We start from the raw sequence: 22,130 nt of genomic DNA on the forward strand, positions 1-22,130 counted from the left end.
TCTTACTTGTTCAATGTTATAACCACTGTAGAGGGCAGCTAAATATCCTCCCACGAAGGTACCAGCCGGGAGCAGATACAGGTAATTATATTCTGGGGGGTCAGTGGGGCGCTTGAACATGTCCAGCATTCTCTGCGTCACCAGAAAGCCACCTTACCAAAGCAAACAGAAGACAGAAAGAGGTATCTCACTGAGCAGCGTAATTTTTAAAGGAGTACAATTTTTCTATTTTAAGCACATCTTTATCATCTAGGAATAAATATCATTTTAAGTAACATTTTGGAAGCTCAAAATTAGAAGCTATTCTATTACTCAAGTCAGCTATATTGAAGGGGTGAACCCTAAATACACTCAGGAAGAAAATCTGCTATCAGAGTACAAAACCAACTATTTCTGCATGAGTAAAAATAAACAGCCATTCAAACAGCGCGGGAATGAAAAAGACCAAAGGCCAGTGCTTTTTTTTCTAATACGTTATTCTGTTTGTCAAACCCTATAATAAGTGAGAAAAGAAAAAATACCATATCAACAGGCACCAGGTCTGTTGGACACATTAAAGAATTTTTAGCTATAAAATAGCATCAAGCGAGTTTCATATACAAGTGACACGCCAGGCTTTCAGTTTTCAGGAACACAGGCCAGGATAAGGCAAAAGGCTAAAGTTTTATCTAAAATTATACTCATTTAAAGATGTTATGGTGATAGCTCTAAGTCAGATTAATTCAAAACTATGCATTCAATAACTTTCCAGTTAACCTGTAGCAAAATATCATTTTATATGTTTGTTTTGGGGCATTCAGGGGGAGGAGTGTTCTTTTATCACATAGTTTCTAAAAATTACCGATGCGCAAAATAACTAATTTTCCTTCACACAGAGTGCTTACAATCTGAGTGAAAGATCTTTTTAAAGGCATGACTGAATTCTTAAAATCGGAATGTTTATTTTATATTGATTTATATTTGCTTCTTGTGTCTCCACTAAAAACAGCACTCTGGGTTCTTTCGCCGTCCTCATACCTGCAATGTTGACTGAGGATATGAACGTAGCAAGAGCAGCAAGGCCCTGAGAAGTTGTGGAAGGATACAGATGTCCTCCCATCAGCGCCAACCCACCAACTGCGGTCAACCCTGGGAAGAAAGCACGCATGCGGTGAACAGCAGTAACAGTCACGCTGCCAAATCAAATGTCATCGCTGGAAGACCTCATAAGCACGTGCATCACAAAGGAGAAAGTTCTCACACACATTCTCACTGAAGTACTTTCGTGGGCAAAGAGTTAACAAAACATTTTCTTTTTCTGCATAAGAATTTTAACCTTGACCTTCTAGCTCTATTCCCCTGATAAAGATATAAATCAATCATGTTATTAGACAACACTGCTTATGGCGAAAAGTGACCTCTGGTGGATACATTGCATCCAAACTGGAAAATACTATGCAGGCACTATAAACACGTGATGGTGAAAGCCATAGCTTTGGGCTTTCCTCAGCATAGTACTTCTGGGAATTGGTCCTGCTCCTGGTGGAGATCCTGAAAGCTACGCCTGTGGCAAGAGATGCCCACTGGGGCCATGAGGTTGCCAAGCCAGGGCAGCTCCCATATCTAGCCAATGGGGGTCTCATTCCTGAGATCTGAGCCGGCGCCGGGGACCAAAGAGAACAGTCTTGAGAAGAGCTGTGTGGACTGCTGCATACACCATGCTGCTGCTGTGAAACACTGTTTCCAAGTTTTATCAGAGGAATCCTCTCTTTAAAGGAAATCATAACTGAAAGAGGTAACAGTGGCTCTGCGCTGCCTGAAATGGCAGCAGCCCAAAGGTCTGACACACTCCCTTGGCCTCTTACTTCCAATCCCACTCCTGCATCCTCTGGGAGCCTAAGTCATCACAACCACCACCAAGACACCAAGCCCTACAGTCTGAAAACACAGGCTTTATAAACTAGCCCTTGAAAACCTAAGAGGAGGGAAAACAAGAGGGGAACAAACCTGAGATTGCATTAGTCACAGACATCAGCGGTGAGTGGAGAGCAGGGGTCACTCCCCAGACGGTGTGGTAGCCCACAATGCCAGCCAAGCCAAAAGTGGTCACCATCTGGGAAAAGGCTAAATTGGGAGCCGCAATGCCCAAACCCAGTATCCCCGTGAGACCTAGAGAAAGAGAGGAAAGAGTGTGAGTTCACATCCAATTATCTCAGGAGGATTAAGAGCACACGCACACCCACACACAAACAAACATGTGGGATAGTCAATGCTTTGAAATTCCACACCCTTGCCAATAATGAGACTTTTTGAGACACTTCATGATTGGGAAGGGGGGAGCGAAAGTTAAAGGTATTATGAACAAAACAACTTCCTGACCACCACCCCTCCAAAATAAAATAAACTGTAAACATCTAGTAAAATTTATGAGCACCTTAATAACAATGTGCACATTTTCCTCTGTATACCTTGTCCTCTTCCCTGTTTTAACTTTCATTGACAATGCCACATGTGTTTATACAAGTGTTTTTATTCCAGAATTAGAGGCCTATAAAAGATCTACCAAAGCATTTTCTACTTGGGCAAGACACAACCTTTGTAAGACAGACGTTTGTAAGCCCAATTTCATGTCACTCTTAGATCTGGCTGAGAAAGAGGGGTTTTAAAAGAGTAGGAAGGATTTCATTCACTCCAGCACCTCCCCAAAACATACGGCTTCCACCCACCCGGGACAGAAGTTTTGCAATTGCTCCTAAACCTGGACAGGACTGCTGGCCAGGGCAGTCAGCTCCAGCCTCAACACCAAGTCAGCAAACAGGATTTTACAAAGAAAAGGAAAAAAAACACAAATTAAATTAAGAGGGTGCAGAATACAAACAGTCAGCTCTCAATATACATCTTTAATTATCGCCTCTCCTGATAGCAAACATGTGGATGGCTGTTCTGCCACAGAAGAAAGGGTTACCCAGGGGTCAGTGAAAACCAAATGATAATGGGTGACCAGGAGGCTGGAATTTAACTGTCTTGAATAAGGGACTTTTATCCCTTGATATCAACTCTTTCCTCATAAGTGGCATAGCTGGAACATTAGCAACTGACATTCATTTCACTGTAAATAATTCAGTAAGACTGTAGTTTTAATTTTTTTTTTTTTTTTTTTTTTTGGCCACACTGCATGGCATGTGAGCTCTTAGTTCCCTAACCAGGGATCGAACTGGTCCCCCCTACAGTGGAAGCATGGAGTCTTAACCGCTGGACCTCCAGGGAAGCCCCTGTAGTTTTAATTTTTATTTTCCTACCCATATATATAAAATTTCCAGTGTTCCAATGGATGGCCTGTTAACCATCAGGAGGGAGAATTAGATAGAATACTGTTTTGTGCTTCAGTTAAACATCAGAGAAGCTGTGCAGGGTTATATTTAAGGACATGTTTTTTTAAGCCAGACTGCCTGGTTCAAATCCTGGCTCTACTGCTTGCTAGTTGTGTGATCTCGGGCAAGTTACTTGACTTCTCCGTGAGCTAGTATCCTCATCTGTAAAATTATTAACCCTCCCTGTCTTCATCTGGAAAAAGAAAATAATAATATGCCCACCTCACTGAGTACTTACAAGGAATAAAGGAGCTAAAGCATGTGAAGTGTTTACCACGATGCCTAGCACACATTAAATGCCCACATTAGTTCAGAAGCACTAAATTACCATAACCTGCAGTCAACTGTGTTGCGCATGTAAGACAGAAATCCTGCATCTGAAGGTTTTCTTATTAACTATTTAATAAACTAAAGTTTTTTCTATAATACATTCAATAGTGTCAAATGTGCTATATTTAGTTTGTACATTAGAGGAAAAAGAAAAATAGAGGGAAAAAAGAAAAGGGAAAAAAAGCAAATCACATTCTTTGAAGAAAGCTACTCAAACAGGTTCCTCACATACATACAAGAAAAACACTTGGTTCTACTATAAAGGAGGAAGTTTTAGGGTACAGAAAAAGAAATATAAGGCCATCCTTTTATTCACTGGAATATGCCAATGTCATATCTATTAAAATGCAGTAAACCTTGACCCAATAAACATAAAACAAACCTAGAAAAAGAAATCATCATATATGCCTCACTACATTTCTTTATGAATCTCAAAGAGAAGTGGAAATTTACAACCTACTGACAATACTCTCCATGTACAATACAGTAATATGGTTTCTTCTCTTTAACAAGTAAGTGCAAATAGGGACACTGTTCCATCTATTCACAATGTTCACAACTAAAGGCTCTTCTAGTCATTTTGCTGAAACTTGCTCTTTATTCAAGGAGAGTTACATATTTAGCTTTAAAACATCTGGACTCACATGGGAATTTGGAGAATGCTGAGGCTAGAAGAATTCTGTGTGCTTGGTGCTGGTCCTTAATTCTTTATAGTTTGCTTTTGTTTTGTTTTTATTTTGGCTCTAAGCAGATCTAAATATTTTTAATTCATTCTATGAGACAGAAACCAATTTAAAATCAAATATCCGTATTTCAGACTCTAACAATTCAGACCCAGAATGAATACTTCTCACTATTTTATGGTGACCCTCTGCTGCCTTCACGAAGACGAATTAGAAAACAAAGAATCTATGCGAAACTATAAAGAAAAAGATAAAAATTTAAAAACTGCATTTTTTACTAGGTGAGTACTTACTATTTATTCTTCAATGCAAACATTCCGTTTGCTTCAATGCAAACTGTACATTCTTCACTGCAAACATTTGGTGCAGATAATCACAAGTGATGTTTTATAAACCACAAAAAATAAATCAATAACCACATTTATATGCACTTAACACCAACACAATCTGACATACATCAACATTCATTATATTTGATATATATAAAAATATTAATGATTATATTTTAAATGTTTTCTATAAAAGAAAAGTACTAACAGCCTGTGTATTTTCACACTTGTTCATTCCAGCATTTATCCCAGTGCCTGCATCTCTGAGGGTAGACAATGCAGTCTCCCTGTCCACAGAGGTGGGACAGGTGACATGTACGTGAAAATCACTTCTAACAGGCCCAAGTCCTGATGGAATCCAACAACGGACAACAGCATTTCATCTACTAATCTTCAAGATTAATACACTACTCACAAAATTCAAAGAATTAAGACTAAATCTCCATAGATGGGACCCTCACCTGCTGTATAAACAGAAGCCGACGTCATTGTCTTCCTGAAGGGTGTGATAGTAGCTGCTTTCTCAGCATCCAGCTCGGCCACTGTCTTCTGTTTTACTGGGGCACCTTGAGGAATATTTTTCGGTGTGGGAGCAGGGAAAATCACTTCACCATCCTAACAGAAATTAGAAAAATAGCACTTTTTAAAGTCAATCCAGCATTCAGTCAGTGTTGGGGAAAAAACTCTTCTTCAAAAATTAGTTTTAAATAAATTTAGAAATTCATATAATTTATAACATCACCTTATATAAATATATAACATGTGTGTGTATAAATATATAGTGTCTGTGTCATACATACACACACAGATGTATAATTAGTATGTGTATAGAACATATATGAAAGAATACAGAACAAACTTAAAAGCAGGTGGGGGAATGTTTAATTTTTACTTTATTCAGATTTTTTTTTGTTTCTGTTTTTCAAAAGCAATGCATATTTTAGGTGAGTCACATGTAAATAAATCTTTGCAATATTTTTCTTTAAATTGTTCTGCACTTTTAAACAATTTTTATTGGCATAAACCCAACACATTGATACTTTATTAAAATACATATGAATTCCAAAATAGGATTCTTCCGTAAAGAAAAATCCTAAAACAACTATATAATGTAAACACAGGAAGGAACAGATCTCTTAACTTACTTTCATCACTACAGTTCCTCTAATGACGTGACCCATTGTACCAAAGTCAAAGTCATCTTTCACTTCAAAATAAAAATTGTCTTTGTCAGGGCTGATGGCCTTCATTAGCTTGGTGATGTTGTTGGAATACAGGGTGCTGGCCTGAGTGGCCATTCGGCTGGGAAGGTCTGTGTAGCCTACGTGAGTAATTCCCTAAATGAACAAAAACACAGTCAGAAAGGTCTGTTACTAAATGCTCGTACTCTTCCTAGGACAATTCTCAGTCAAGGCTAAGTTCTGAAATTATACATCTTTATAAATACACATACATACTCACAAATACGTATTTCAAAAGGAGCTTTAAATGTGACTATTTTTAATTTTAGAAAATTTCAGGCCTCAATTTTTTCTAAATATTTAAAGCAATAAACACCCTCTCACAAATCACTAAAGATGTAGGAACAGGTTCATAGATAGAGGAAGTTTTGTGCTATACCTTATGAACATAAAGTTCTCCTGGCTTGGTGGTTTCAAAGTTTCCGCCAGCCTCAGCAGCTAAATCCACAACAACTGAACCTTCCTTCATGGACTCAATCATTTCTTTATTAAATAAAATGGGAGCTTTTTTACCTAATAAAACCAAAGAAAAAAGTACAAATTACATGGTCTTTTTTTAAAACTCTATATTCTAATTATTACAGTAGGTTTGGGGTACCCAAGAATTGAACATCTGAAAATTTAATTCTTTCAAGAGACCCCCCTCCGGCCCCCAACAGGGACTTCCCTGGTGGTGCAGTAGTTAAGAATCCACCTGCCAATGCAGCGGACACGGGTTCAATCCCTGGTCCAGGAAGATCCCACATGCGGTGGAGCAACTAAGCCCGTGTGCCACAACTACTGAGCCTGCTCTCTAGAGCCCATGAGCCACAACTATTGAGCCTATGTGCCACAACTACTGAAGCCCGTGCACCAGGAGGCTGTGCTCCAAAACAAGAGAAGCCACCAGAATGGGAAGCCTGCGTACAGCAACTAAGAGTAGCCCCTGCTCGCCGCAACTAGAGAAAGTCTGTGTACAGCAATGAAGACTCAACACCCCCAATAAATAAATTAATTTAAAAAATATTGGGCCTCAATTTGGAAAAAAAAAATTTTTTAATTTTTAAAAAATCATTTACTAATCCTTACATAGAGGATAAAGCCCCAAATGTAAGAATTTTTCAAGCTAACATACAACAGGGGTCCACACTGTGTATAATATCTTGTTCAAGTTTCATAAAACAATGAAAATATCTAAGCCAAAAGAAAAAGGCAATAAACTTGTGAGACTGGCTATAGGAAAGCAGAGAGTTAATAGCCTAATTATCTTTATTTCTTCTTTTGAAAGTTTCAACTCTGTGTTTACAAATTTTAGTAAAAACACTGTCAATTTTACAAATAGAAATCAATTAAAAGTAAAATTTGCATTATAATAATCTGTTTTTCAATCTACTTGACTGGAAAACATGTGATTCAAAAAAGAAAAATAATATGGACACCGGGGGGAAAGCTGGGGCGGGGGGGTAGGAGTGGGATGAATTGGGAGATTGGGATTGCCACATATACATGACTAATAAGAAAAAAAACCAAACTGTATACTTTAAATATATGCAGTTTACTGTATGTCAATTACATCTTAATAAAAGTTCTCAAAAAAAATAACCTTTCTTTGTAGCACATGCGAAAAAAAGTTGTAAAGATACAAGCAGATGTACCTCCTTTCTCAATGCAAATGGTATATATACTTCCAAGATGAAGTGCAACTCCTAAGCCTCCTATTACTGGGCATTTCTACCCGGGCTGAAGCACTCTTCCTAGCATTCCTTCTCACTACTGCCCCACTGGACCTTCTGCTCCAGCCACAATGATTTGTTAGAGAAGCTCTGGTTCTCTCTTCTGAGTCTCCATGAAAAAGAGCAAGAATGAGGACATCTTTTCCCAAAGACAACACCCTTTAGTCCTGGTAGTTTTGCCACTTCTTGAAATTCTCTGGAATTCTGTAAGCCTTTCCTCTACCCTCCCGTACTGTAGTCCACGAAAGGCATCTTGATTATTTAAACGTTACTCAAGCATGAGAATTTGGGGGTGAAAACAACATACACCTGAGGACTTGTCCCAGAATAATGGTCATGCCAACCAGCTCTGCAGTAATTTAAAGCTCTGGATGATGTGGCTGCATCCACATAAAGAGGCGAATTTAAAGTGCTAACCTGTACTTTCCAGGTATGTACTGTCATCACCACCCTCCACCTCTGGTCCAGAGCCTCTTCTTTACTAACCAGACTCTCGTCTGTCACAGCCTTTCCTCCCATCTTACTTGTACCCTCCAGTCTTATGTTGACATGCCGTAAACTATTCTTTTGGCTATAACCAATTTGGATCCAGGGCCACCCTTTGAATTCTAACTGTACCAACTTTACGATCATCGACCTCACAAATTTGATTTGGTGTCTAATTTCTCCTGCCCTAGAAATTCTGGATTCCTTCTTCCTTCTGAGATACCTATAGCTATCTACAGATCAGACCCTGGATCTGTAATGCTGACCACTCTATAAGATGTCAAGTGGCCAAAACCATCCAGGCTCCCTAGAAAACATCTGATGTACCACCTATTTCTCTTCCTTGATTTTACTAATTCAACCTTCACAAAACAATTTTGCAGTGGCTGACACAACTTTAAATACAAACACACACACTCACACACTTGCATCGTAACGGAGATAGCAAGTGTTCTGTCTATATTATCACTCTGAAATTCAACCACTTTTGAAAAGATAGCATTTTCTTTCATATAGAGTATTTTACTTAGTGTATAGCCAAATAACTGGACAGTAAGCTAAAAAATATATACTTAAGTCACAGAGGAACGTTTAAAAGACATGGAATTATTACAAGTAAAAAGCACACAACAAAACAGTATGTATAGGATGCTCCCGTTCGGTAAAAAAAATATATATACACATATATATGAATGTTTCAAGTATGTGTGTGCATATATACACACACGCATAAAATATTACATACACTATATAGTTCCTAGCAAATTCTATACAGTATAATGTTTAACAATATCAGGATATCTTTGAGTGGTAAGACTAAGAATAATTTATTTTCTTTGTGCTCTTTCTTATCTCCCCCAAGTTTTCTAGAAGTGCTTGTTTTAATGTTATACTCTTAAAAACTCAGTAAGGGCTACAGGAAATACAATGATGACTACAACAGTGCAGCTGCCTTTGAGAACTCACAGGTGGATTAATTTTTTGAAAATTCTCCAAAGTGCAGAAATGCAAATTAAAAACAGAAGGGGGAAAAAAGCCAAAAGAGGAGCCGAGCAGTATATAAAAGTTCCAAATGAGCAAATCCTCAAAAGATTAGGTCAAGAGAAAGACTGAGAAGGAAATTTCAAAATACTGTCTTACCCTGATGGTGTACTATGATAAAAATGTATGATAAGTGTGGCATCACAAAATGGAAGGAACAAAAGGAATAAGATTAGTCCGGTTTGGGGGCGGAAATCTACCCAAACCTAATATCTTACTTCAAACTAAATTCTGAACTCTATAGGTCAGAATTACTTAGAAAAGAATCAACCCATAAAGAAAAGAAAAAAAGGAAAGCCTTGGTGACTCTCTCTAGCCTCTGGATTGAAAAGTACTTCCTAAACTTAGAGAAATGCGGAAAATTACAAAGGAAAACATCAATAAATTTAAATATGAAAAAGGTATATATTACTATCCTCAAAATACATTAACATGACAAAAAATTAATATAATACAAAGCTCATGGAAATTTAAATAAAAACACTAAGATTCTAATGGATAAATGAACAGCAAATATAAACGGCCAACTCAAAGAGAATGGTAATAACCAAATGAAAAAAGTTCACCCCCAGTAAGAATCAAAGAAATGTGACTACAAAGAGTGAGATATATTTTTGCCCTCAAACTGAAAGAGTCAACAAAATCCGAATACTACTGAAACGAAACAATTAGTGGACAATCTACTGATGAGGTTATGAACTGCGTAATCTCTCAGGAAAGCACAATTTATCAAGTGTGTATCAACTGGCAAAAATATTGATATTCACTCATCCAGTAATTCTACTTCTAAGACTCGATTAATCCTGGGGCAATAAATGCAAATACAGATAGAGAAATAGAGCAGAAAAAAAATGTTAGAATATTACTTTTATTTTTAATTGACAAAAACTGGAAATAAATGAAAAGGCTAACTTGGGGAGAATAAAATACAGTACAGTCAAACAAGAAAGTTCTATAAAACCATTAAAATATATTTACAAAGAGTTCTTAATGACTTATATTAAGCGGAAGAAAAACTTATAATAATACCAAGTGGGAAAGGTAAGAAAGATTTTATCTTCATCTAGCATGACAAAAATGCATGGAAAAAAGGCTAAAAGGAAATGATAAAATGTTGAGTATTTTTCACTGAGAAGGATCACAAATGATCTTTATTTTCTACTTTGTACTTTACTGCATTTCCAACAAATATCACATACTGTTTTTATAAAAATAAACAAGTAAAGCATAGTCACAACCAGTTTCCCCTTTAAGTTAAGGACAGAGATTAAAGAGTAGCACTGGGGACTTCCCTGGTGGCACAGTTGTTAAGAATCTGCCTGCCAATGCAGGGGACATGGGTTCGATCCCTCCTCCAGGAAGATCTCACATGCCGCAGAGAAGCTAAGCCCATGCGCCACAACTACTGAGCCTGTGCTCTAGAGCCCGCGAGCCACAACTATTGAGCCCATGTGCCACAACTACTGAAGCCTGTGTGCTCCGCAACAAGAGAAGCCATCGCAGTGAGAAGCCCATGCACCTCAACGAAGAGTAGCCCCCGCTCACTGCAACTAGAGAAAGCCCACGCGTAGCAATGAAGACCCAATGCAGCCAATAAATAAATGATTAAATAAATTTATAAAAGAAATAAAAAAAATAAATAAAGACTAGCATTGACATATATACACTACCAAATGTAAAATAGATAGCTAGTGGGAAGTTGCTGCATAACACAGGGATATAAACTCGATGATGGGTGATGACTTAGAGGGCCAGGATACAGAGGGTGGGAAGCAGTCGTGGGAGGGAGGGGATATGGGGTTATATGTATAAATACAGCTGATTCACTTTGGCGTACCTCAAAAACTGGCACAAGAGTGTAAAGCAATTATATTCCAATAAAGAGCTTAAAAAATATTAAAAAAAATAAAAGAGTTGTACTAAAAGGATTAAAATAGCTTAGAAATTCCCTTAACCAGTCTATTTACTTACCAACTGAAAATACTTCACTCAAAATCCTCTGCCTTCCTGCTACAGCAAAGGAAGCTATATAGTTAGCACAGCCTTTCTAAGAGTGAATCCAAACACTTATACAGGGGGACAGAAACATAACTAAGGATGGATAACAGGAAGATGTGCACAGATTTTTTTACACTATATAACAAAGAAAAGAATATATCCAATGTTTAATTAGAGATGTCCTATATAGAGATGTCCCATAATACCTCAGTGACAGCCCTGTGCGGATCCTAGACACAAGGATAAAAGATCAAATGAGCATATCAAGTGTTTCAAGACAGGACTGTAGAAGGCAGAAGAGTTAATAAAAGTAGACAGATAAGAGGTATTTTTTTAGAGGCAAAATTGGGCTTTCCCCTTTTGACTGCTTATTTCTGTTAATTTTATCACTTATCTGCAAAAGATGAGATACACAAAAAGACCAAGACTGTTACATTTCTTCAAACGACTCCCCCCCAAAAATCACTATGACTGAAAAAATTAACAAGGAGAAAGTTAAGTTTTTAATATATTTCCTGGCACAACACAAACTGTGGGTGAAAAATGTTCAACTTCATGAACTATTTCTTGGTTCCTCTGCTTCATGGATATTAAGTTCCTGGTAAGATTACTCAGTTCCTTCCCAGGTGGGAGTGTATTTCCATACTCTTACCAAGACAGTGGTAGGACATCATGCACTCACAGTCACCATTCAAGTATTCCTCCATTCACTGACTCAGTGCCTACCATGGACAGGCTAGATGGGGAAGGAAAGCTTTACTTACAGGTCTGAGGTCTAACAGCTTAGGACGGAAAGAGGCTGTATTCAAAGATTAGTGAACATTTTTATTAGAATAGCTGAGATATTTACAGAACTCAATCTAAAAATTTTAATTACAGAGTTTCCCAATCAGATGGCCATTCTCTGGGGTGACTAGAGGTGCCACAGATTAGTGTAAGGTATCCATGAATCTCTGTGTGCACCCAGAACTGACTGCAGACTGAACACATGGCACGCACAGGCACTGTTTCTAGGTGTATGTACACATGGCTATGATTCACACAAATTAATTCTGAAATGTGACTAAATTCATAGCATCTTTTCATACTCATGTTTACTCATTAAACGAATACTAAGATGCAGTTTTTAAAGTAGTAAATTCAACTTCTAAAAACAGATACTTCTTTCTAAAAATAGCTTTAACAACTTATTGCAGTGTGGCAAAAGAATATACCACTGGCCTCTCTTCAACAGTAAATTAAAAAAGAGATTTGGATTAAACTAAATCCCAACAGCTAAAGATTTACCAGAAATTTTTGCAATATATTATACCTCTCTGAATAAATCAGGCCTAACACGATCATCTGAAATCAATAAATTCTCACATTCTATCTTACTGGAAATAGAATTAAGCCCTCACAGACAACTTTTTTTTTTTTTCTTTTTTAAGGGTTCCTCACAGACAACTTTAATCACACACACACACACAAAGAAAAAAAAAAAAAGAAAAATTAAGAGGAAATCACTAAAAATATTAAGAATAACAAGACACCAAGATGAAAAAAGGCTTACCACAAAATTTTATAATAATTCCAAAGTGCATTTAGCATCATTTACTGGCATTATTCAATGGCATTTAATCAGATGGGGAGATTCCTAACTTCCTGGGCTGTAAGGCATCAAATTAAGCCGGATCAAGAAAAACTTTCTGCTTTAACAAGAACATGGTATATTTAACAATATAGTAGCAAAGAAATTAATAATATAAATTATAGAATATATTTCTCCAAACCAAAGCAGATTTGTCATGAACAAGTACTATAAATACAAGGATAATTTTTAATGTAATGCAATAGTATACAATGACTACATGCAAAATAGAGCACATAAAGATGTTCTGAACTTTAGTGTTTATACATTAAGGAATGTTATTCTAAGAATACAACTTTACACTGAGCACTGGTGTTTATCCAGCATCCTCTTGTCACTACTCTCCTTTCCATTTTCTTCACACAGTCCACGAGCTTCAGGAGAAATGACCTGAAACTACTCCAGAGGCAGGCCTGGCTGGCCTAAGAGTCATCTCATCACCTTACTGAAGACCAGTTCAGAAAACCAGGTGTAAGCTGAGGGGCATCTCACTGCCCTGCCCACATGGACTGCTTCAGAAGTGGGGATGCAACCCAATCAGGGCCAATGAGAACAAGGGAGCGAGAGCTAAGGGCTTCTGCAGGAGACAGTTCCTTGCTTCTCGAGAGGGAGCCGTCAGGATGGCTTGCCTTGTCCTTTGGCTGCTGCGCTGTGCACACGGGAGGCCTGAATCTACCGCTGCCTCTACTCCTGAGAATGAAACCAACTCAGAGCAGACAGGGCAGAAGGCGGACAAAGGAGCTCAGCAGGGTCCCCTGACACCCACCTGTCCAGTTATGACTGGACTCTTCTCTCTTAGGTAACCCAACAAACCTCCTTTCTTGTTTAAGGCAGACTGTGTTGCAATTTCCGCTTCTGGCAACCAAAGACACCCTAACTGATACACACCAAGCCTCTTCTGGAATTTCAGAATAAGAGACAGGGTTAAAATATTGAGTCTTAGACCATAAAAATGTTACACATGAGGACAAAAGGCTTTTTATACACATATGTATACATATAAAAAAAGAGATAATTGGTTATGTAATAGATTGGATGTGGCAAAAAGATGCTAAACCTTTGATCCACTGATGTAAAAAGTCTCTGATTCTGCCAGCCCCATGGTGCACAGAGCAACACGTCGATACAACTCCTCCATCTCTGTTATCACTAGAGAGGCTACAGATAGCTTTGTTCATGAACGTAAAGAGATTCTGACCCAAGCTTAAACAGTCAAGCTTTATATGTGAGTTCTATTCCTGGAACTAGGTGAAAATCTTCTCTGCCTAATTAATTATTTGTATAAGGAACCAAAGAGAAACTCAGGAGGCAAAAACTTGACTTTTACAAACTGGATGCCTTGAGATATTTCTAAATGTAATATGTAGGAAATATGATTAGTCAACAGCATGTTTTAGCAGATTTTTTAGAGAGATCCCTAAAGATCTATTTAGAGACCTAAAAACAAGCCTCTACCTAATAATTAAAGAACACTAATAAAAATTCGTTGAGAATTACCTTAATAATTTACCTGTCATAGCTGCAAAATTCTATATAGATAAAAATCAAAATCAGTTAAGGCTTTACCACGGCTTCATAAGCTATGGCAATTCTCCAAAAAAAGGGAAAACAACCTATCAAACTTAAATGGTGGCATAAAAAGGAAACATATATTATATATATAAATATATAATATATTAAATAATATAGAAATTATATAGTCTTTGTGTTCCCTCCAATACATGTTTAGATGTACATCAGCCATCAAAATTCCTAAAAAATTAATATTAATTATACATTTATTAATAAAATAATTAAGCCTTTTAAAATAGAAATAATACTGTTTATTTTATTTTCCATGTCATAAAACTTAGGTCAGAATGAGACTGACAAAAAAGCCGTCATAAAATGGATACCTTCAGGAAAGTCAGATAAAAGCAAGTTAAGCCGGAGCTTTCCACAGGGAAGTCCAAACTAGACTGCCACCTGCTGGCAATGGCTTTGCAGCGTCAGGAGCACGTGCATGAGCCTGATGAGGTCAGAGGCCGCCTCTGAGACGCCGCGTCATGCTCAAGAAACCCGGACTTCCTGCAGCATACGTCAATCAGCTTTTCAGTCTGGGTACCGTTTGCAAGGCCAGGCATCACCAACGGAAGCCAGGGGATTATGCTAATGCTCTATGTGCCAGGCCCTACACTGGGCTTTCTCCTGCATCCAGTCCTCAACACAACTCTGCAGGATAAAATGTTTACCTCCTTTTCGGAAAGGAGGAATCTGAGGTTCAGAGAGACAGCTGTTAAGCAGTGGAACTGGAATTTGAATCTACTTTATCTGGTTCTAAATCCATGATCTGAATGCCAATGAACAGATTAAACACAAGCAGATAAAATTTAAAACTGGGGAAGAGGAAAGAAGCTTTTAGCACCTCACCAAAACCCACATCTGTTACAGGCTGAATTGTGTACCCAGAGAAATTCATATGTTGAAGCCCTAAACCGCAGTAACTGAGAATATGACTGTATTTGGAGACAGAGTCTTTAAAGAGATGAACCCATTCAATGAGGCCATCAGGGTGGGCCCTAACCCAATCTGACTGGTATCCTTAAAACAAGAGAAAATATGGACACAAAAAGGACACCAAGACCATGTGAGGACACAGCAAGAAGAGGCCCTATACAAGCCCAGAAGAGAAGTCTCGGAAGAAACCAAACCTGTCAATACCCTGATCTTGGACTTGTAGGCTCCAGACTGTGAGAAAATAAATTTCTATCATTTAAGCCCCCCAGTCTGTGAGATTTTGTTATAGCAGCCTTAGCAAACTAACACAATGGTCTCTTACCCCTGGGCACACAGGTAGACAACAATTCCCAGCCTCCTTCATGGTTAGGTTTGGCCACGTGACTAAGTCTTTAACAAAAGAAATGTGCGCGGGGTGGTGTGTGCCACTTCGGGGCATCCCGCGCACCCTCCTCCCTGGCCCTTTGCTTCTAGCTGGCTGGAAGAGAGACAGTGCCCCAAGGGACCTGCACTGCCTCACAACAATGATGACCACACCGCTGTACCTGAGTCCCCAGAGGACCACCCGAAGGACAGCTGCCCTCCAATGTGTCAACCACCTGTTACCGTTAACTGAGCAAGAAGTAAATTTCTATGATGTCTGAGCTTTTGGGTGCATTTGCTATAGCAGCGAGGCCACCCTAATACTGAGACATAGAAAGTACAGAGAAAGTGGAAAGAAGGAAGAATAGAAACGCACATGGTGGAGAGTGCTGGTTGTAGTGTAACTCTATCCGGTGCTCCTTCACCAGAGACAGCCTCAGCCTCCCAATCCTTTTCAACTCAGGGACTGCGAGGGAGGTAAGCACAATGCTTCCCAAACTTGCAACATACTTTGGGAGAAATAACAGACCAAACCAGAAGATAATTCTGTGCCATAAATCTTCCTAACAGGACATTTGTTAAATTTGGCCCAGTCACTCACTACCTGTGCTCAAACACATCCTAAATAGTCAAGACTGATAAATGGCAACATTCTCCACAATTCTGGCATCTTCCTCTTGATGACAAGTTGCCCTGTCTCTACTGAAAGCTACCAAGAGGTATGTAGACAGCCTGTGCTTACAACCCTTGATGCTGCAACAGTTAAGCATTTCTCTCTGTCCTTCAAAATTCTCAAAACAATGAAACTTTGTACAAGAAATATTACAAAACTCCATACAAGGCATTTAGGAGAGGAAAGGATGGTAGATGAATCAGTAAATCAGGAGATTAGTCAGTAAAAGTTAAAATAATTCAAAAAAATTTGAAAATCACTGACCTATCACTATTCTATAAGACCACAATGCTTACAGAATGAAAAGAACAATCTGAAAAATAAAGCTTTACTTTAGGGAAAAACCTTGTGTAGTCATCAAAACAATATTATCTTTGTGAAATTTCACAAATAAAGAGGGTATCACTGTATTAATTATTCTCCTGCCTAAAAGAACACGTTAGGCAATTACTATGGAAAGTTACTCTTTTGTACTATATTTCCACTCTGTATAAAAGATGGGTTCAAAGAGGCAGGCAGCATCTGATGGAGAACCAATGCTGATTTTCCAGGAGGCTGTGAGATCCCTCAGGTTTGGTCTCATATGTGTAAGGCCCTTGCATATCAAGGGAAAACACCCCCTCCCAATCCCCTAGAGTCACGCAAAATTACTACAAAGGTCCTTTGAGGGGTGTGTGCTACAGACCCTATCTGAAATAAAAATAAAAAGGACTGTTACCCTAATCTGGATTGTACATAAAAAGAGGTCCAAGTATATATGGTCTAAAGGATTATGATTTATAATCAAGCAATGAATACCTTCCCTCCTGGCTGACAGGACACTTTCTAACTCCTGAACAGACCTTCCCACTACTTCCTAATTCTACCTCCTGAGAGGCCTAGCTCATCACCTCAGGCTGCAAACATGGCACGTGTCCTAGTTTTGAAAATTTATGAAAGCTGGCTTCTCAGTCTTAGATTAGTCTCCGCAGTATTCCTATCCGAGAGTGTCCTATCTTTCCTTGGATAGCAGCGGAAAAACAAAAGGGACTGTACCAACTGAGAACTAAGGAAGGAACCCACATTAGCTCAGGGACATCCGCTGAGCCGCAGCTGCACACAAGGCTCCCTGGTAAGCACCCTCCGTGGCCCTCCTGCTGCAGGCAGAGAGCCAGGGCAACTACAGGCTTGTGAGACTGAGAACTACTGGAATTTGAGGCACAGGCAAATGCTACACATACAGGAAAAAGGAGTGTTTACTACGGAGTAGGAGATGGCAGAAACTATGGAGAAACTACTGACCTCAATAGGACTTCAAAAGCCAGGGAAGGGCAGGGACAGTAATCCAAAGAGAAGGAACAATACGTGCAAGGCCTGAACGTCCTTGGCCTTGTGGCGACAACAGCAGCCCGTGTGACTGAAATCAGGCCCAGGGAGCAAGACATCAGTTTAACATGAGGCCCCAAAGCTAAATCAGGACTAGAAACTGAAGGGCAACAAACACCTTACCAAGGAGTGCAAAACTTAGAGCAGAGGTAAGGGTGGGAGGTGGGAAAGAGGGGATGCGGTGCAATCCTGATGACTTTAGATGCCTTTACCTAATGATGCTGTGAACCCAAGTGGTCCAAGTTACTGTCATTGCTAAACAAAACCTCAGGCTTTCCGGTAGCTATGGTTCAATTACAAACAGAGGGCAGGACCTGAGGCGGGGAAGGGGAGGGCAGGAAAGCTAGATGACCCTATGATGCTTATGATTTTTAATTATGTGGTCATCAGGAAAGGTTCTAAATGGAGAAGGGTTGTCTCCGTCAGGGTAGATGCAGCATGTGGCGCAAAGTACTCCTAATTCTCACAGGAATTTAGGCAAAATTATGATTATGCGCACAGCCTGAACATTACTGGGGGGGGGGGGTGTGCCTGCCGTACTTTCTAGTGCTGACCCTAAAAGTCACAGAGCTGGACAGGAAGATCGGGAGCTTTCCATGGAGGGCACAGCACCACAAAATAAGACTGTCCACTAGGTCCACTCTTGAAGTTACCTGCCCTAAATGAAACGCTAGCCCTTATCCATCACCCAAACCAATCAAGGGGGTCTAGATAATGGTACAAGATATCAGGCAGCATAATCAGTAGCCAGCTACAGAAACACTTCGTTCTGCCTACAATCCTCATAAGTACAACGTTACTGTGTGTCCACACCCACTGACTGACGTGTGCCTAGGAGAAAGGAAAATTTACCAATTCCACACGACTGCTGCCTGAAGCAAGCAACTGCCCGTGTTCCTCTCTCAATGTTCTTATCCACTCCGGGTCTTCTGTACAGCCACGAGGCTCTCAGTCTAAGGAACTGCAACTGGAGAACTTCTGACATTTGATTTAATCCCCTTTGGAACCACTCAAGGAAAACTTTAAAATAACTTCTGCTACAGGAGTCTTTCAGGAGCGAGACACACCACCGGTGACCCATGCAAAGGCTCAGGACAAACACCAGTGTGGGTACCATGCCAAGGATACCGTTTTTCAAAGGATATGTGTACCTTTATATAATCTTTTCAATCTTTTCTTTTTTTAAGGCTCACATGTTTTCACGTTTCAGTCCCCTAGGGATATGAAGGATCTTTAAAAAGATCATCTTCTTCCTTATAATTTTCGAATTAGCTTTTCTCTTTTGTGGGGCTTACCAAAAAAAATAACAGAAAGGTCCTTTTCAGATCAGCCTTGCGAATGTAAGCTCTGGGTCAATCCACTGGCCAAGGACTTTGCGCAAGTTTAAAGTGCTCTGAGCTGCTGGCTTCACAAAACAGGAAATGCTCAGCAGAACAGACTCACAAAACTTCTTCAACAAGTCTTCTTTAACACTATCATATAATCTGACCTGCTGCTAAGGTACACTTACTACAAAATACTTATAAAAAATAAGAGGTTAGAACTCAATATTCCAGTGAAAAAATGCCAGGGTTTCGAGGGAGACACATCCAACTCTGCTGTCACATGGTTCTCAGGGAGTTCGGACTCCATTTCATTTGTGCCTCCCTCACCCGCTCCTGCTCCGTTCACCTATTTTGCCCTGAGCCAGCTCCCACGTCTTAATACAGAAGCGTCACCGCGACCATGGCAAATACTCCTACGTGAAGTCCACCAAGGGAACCAAGGCCAAGAGTAAGAAGAAAAAAAGCAAAGAGAAGAAGAGAAAAAGAGAAGAAGATGAAGAAACTCAACTTGATACTGTTGGAATCTGGTGGACAGTAACAAACTGGTGAAATTTCAGGAATCACAGCAATTGAAATGGATAAAGGAACCTACATACATGCATTTGACAATGGACTTTTTACACTGGGTGCTCCACGTAAAGAAGCCGATGAGGGTCTTAGTCCTCCAGAGCCGTTTACAGCTGTCAAACTGTCTGATTCCAGAACTGCCCTGAAATCTGGCTATGAAAAATACCTTGGTATAAATTCAGACGGACTTGTTTTGGGGCGTTCAGATGCAATTGGACCAAGAGAACAATGCAAATTGGTCTTTCAAGATGGGAAAATGACTTTACTGTCCTCAAATAGCTGCTTTATTAGATGTAATGAAGCAGGAGATAGAGAAGCAAAAAGTAAAACAGCAGGAGAAGAAGAAATGATAAAGATTAGATCTGTGCTGAAAGAGAAACTAAGAAAAAAGATGATATTCCAGAAGAAGACAAAGGAAATGTTAAGCAGTGTAAAATCAATTATGTAAAGAAATTCCAGTGCTTCCAAGACCACAGACTTAAAGAAGACAGTAAAATTCTTAAAAAAGCCCAGAAAGATGGATTTTTGTATGAAACACTTTTGGACAGGAGAGCCAAATTGAAAGCTGATAGATACTGCAAATGACCAGGATTTTTATTTCTGTCTTCTCCTTTTGTTTTTTTCTGAATAAAAAAATCAGTGGGGGGGGGGGGGGGGTTAAAGTTTAGTCAACTGCTCACATGTCCTTTTTTGTTAAAAAAAAAAAAGTATATTAACTGTCATACATATACTTTATATAAGAAGTGTTGAGTTGTATAACTTACTACAAGCTTTACAAAATAATAATTCTATATACTATGTTGAAAGTATCTTCAGTTCTTCTTTTAACCTAGTGACATACACTTTATTTTTTTCTTTTTTTTATTATTTTATTTTTTTATTGAAGTATAGTTGATTTACAATGTTGTGTGAGTTTCAGGTGTACAGCAAAGTGATTCAATGTTTAGATACAGATATAGGTATTCTTTTCCAGATTTTTTTCCCTCACAGGTTATTACAAAATATAGAGTATAGCTCCTCTGCTGTAACAGTTAGGTCCTTGTTGGTTATTTTATATACAGCAGTGTGTATGTGTTAATCCTAAACTCCTAATTTGTCCCTCTGCCCCCTTCCGGCAGGGTAACCATAAGTTTGTTTTCTGCGTCTGTGGACCTACTCAGTTCTTTGTAAAGAGAATGACCCAGAACCACCAGCTTCAGGGCTCCTTCGTCCACTGCACGAGTAAATGCTTCAGCACCCTCTGCTGGCCACTTGTGGTATCCAGTCAGTTTCTAACGCATCTCCCCAACCAGCTTTCAAAGGTCAGATGGTCGCTACAGCAAAAGCCACCCCATCCTTCCTTCAAAGCCACCTGTGCAACAGCTGAGCCAGGAGCCAACCGCCGCAAAGGAAAGGATGCATCCTAAAGTGCTCTCTTGCCACTGCTTGTCCACTAGTCCTACGGTGGCTGGCAGTTTTCACAGATACCACCTGTGGCCCCTGCCTTGTCTGGTCTGCGTCCACCTCCAGCAACCCCAGCCTCATTTCCACACACACAGATTCTTCTATGGACTAAGCCCATATCACTCTCCTGTTGTCTGTTTCATCTAGCCAGCTCCGGTGGGATGGGGATGTCTGGAGAGAGCAGCTCACCTATCAGGTATCACATGGGTAAACAGGACAGAAAGAAGAGCATGGACGGCACGTCTTCCCCGACAAGCTCACAGATATGATGCCAATCGGCTTCCTGCCCTTGAGTATATATTAGCCAGATGAGAGGAGTGCCATGAAAGAACTTCTTCCCCAGAACCTCATGACAAAGCAGCTTCTCCTAATTTTCCAGTCTCCCAGAGAAAGCAAGGCTCCTTTGGTAGGATCGAACACAAGTAACTTGAACCCTGTAAGCTCTCCTTAACTGGCCCGCTTTCTCTCGGAAAGGGAAAAACATTAGTCAGCATAGCATTCATTATTCAGCAACAGAAGCAAAAGACAGGAGATGAGGTAGGAATATAAAAGGTAGAGAGTTTCTTCACTCCCAAATCGTGCTAGATCAAGCTACTGTTTATTACTGATTAATAAATGCTGGGTGGTTTGACATCAAGCATCTACTGAGTGAAAATATTCTTTAGAAGAGGATATTGTAAAGGACTAAAAAGTAATTCCTGCCATCAAAGAGCCCATGATTTGGTTGCAAAGACCGAACATATTAAAGGAAGTAATAAGAAAGTAACAAAGTATCATAGCCTTTAGTAAAAAATATATACGGGAAATTCCATAAATATATATATACACACACACAAAGTCCCCCTCTCTTTCTCTCTCGTGCATAAAAAAATGATCATTAGGGCTTCCTAGGTGGCGCAGTGGTTAAGAATCCGCCTGCCAATGCAGAGGTCACGGGTTCGATCCCAGCTCCAGGAAGATCCCACATGCCGCGGAGCAACTAAGCCCGTGTGCCACAAAAAAAATGATCATTAAAATATTAATAATAGTCATCTCTGGTGCAACGTTCTAGCTGTACTTTTTTTCCTTCATATTTTCCAGCAGTTTGGATTTCCTACA

At 39.4% G+C, this 22,130-nt stretch overlaps 1 protein-coding gene and 1 pseudogene across 4 annotated transcripts in view; one reads left to right on the top strand and one right to left on the bottom strand.

Moving 5' to 3' along the window:
- NNT (nicotinamide nucleotide transhydrogenase) overlaps positions 1-22,130 on the bottom strand; it is an 80,456-nt gene that overhangs the window by 36,182 nt on the left and 22,144 nt on the right. For all 4 annotated transcript variants that reach the window (XM_057743798.1, XM_057743793.1, XM_057743785.1 and 1 more), the window contains exons 8-13: positions 6,313-6,446; positions 5,838-6,029; positions 5,154-5,307; positions 1,987-2,148; positions 1,018-1,128; positions 7-152 (exon numbers count right to left, since the gene is read on the bottom strand). In XM_057743798.1, coding sequence (XP_057599781.1) covers positions 7-152; positions 1,018-1,128; positions 1,987-2,148; positions 5,154-5,307; positions 5,838-6,029; positions 6,313-6,446 — 899 coding nt within the window. The remainder of the gene's footprint in view (positions 1-6; positions 153-1,017; positions 1,129-1,986; positions 2,149-5,153; positions 5,308-5,837; positions 6,030-6,312; positions 6,447-22,130) is intronic.
- On the top strand, positions 13,421-20,174 carry LOC130859229 (protein FRG1-like; annotated as a pseudogene).

The sequence above is a fragment of the Hippopotamus amphibius genome, chromosome 1 (assembly GCF_030028045.1).
Source record: "Hippopotamus amphibius kiboko isolate mHipAmp2 chromosome 1, mHipAmp2.hap2, whole genome shotgun sequence".
NCBI lineage: Eukaryota > Metazoa > Chordata > Mammalia > Artiodactyla > Hippopotamidae > Hippopotamus > Hippopotamus amphibius.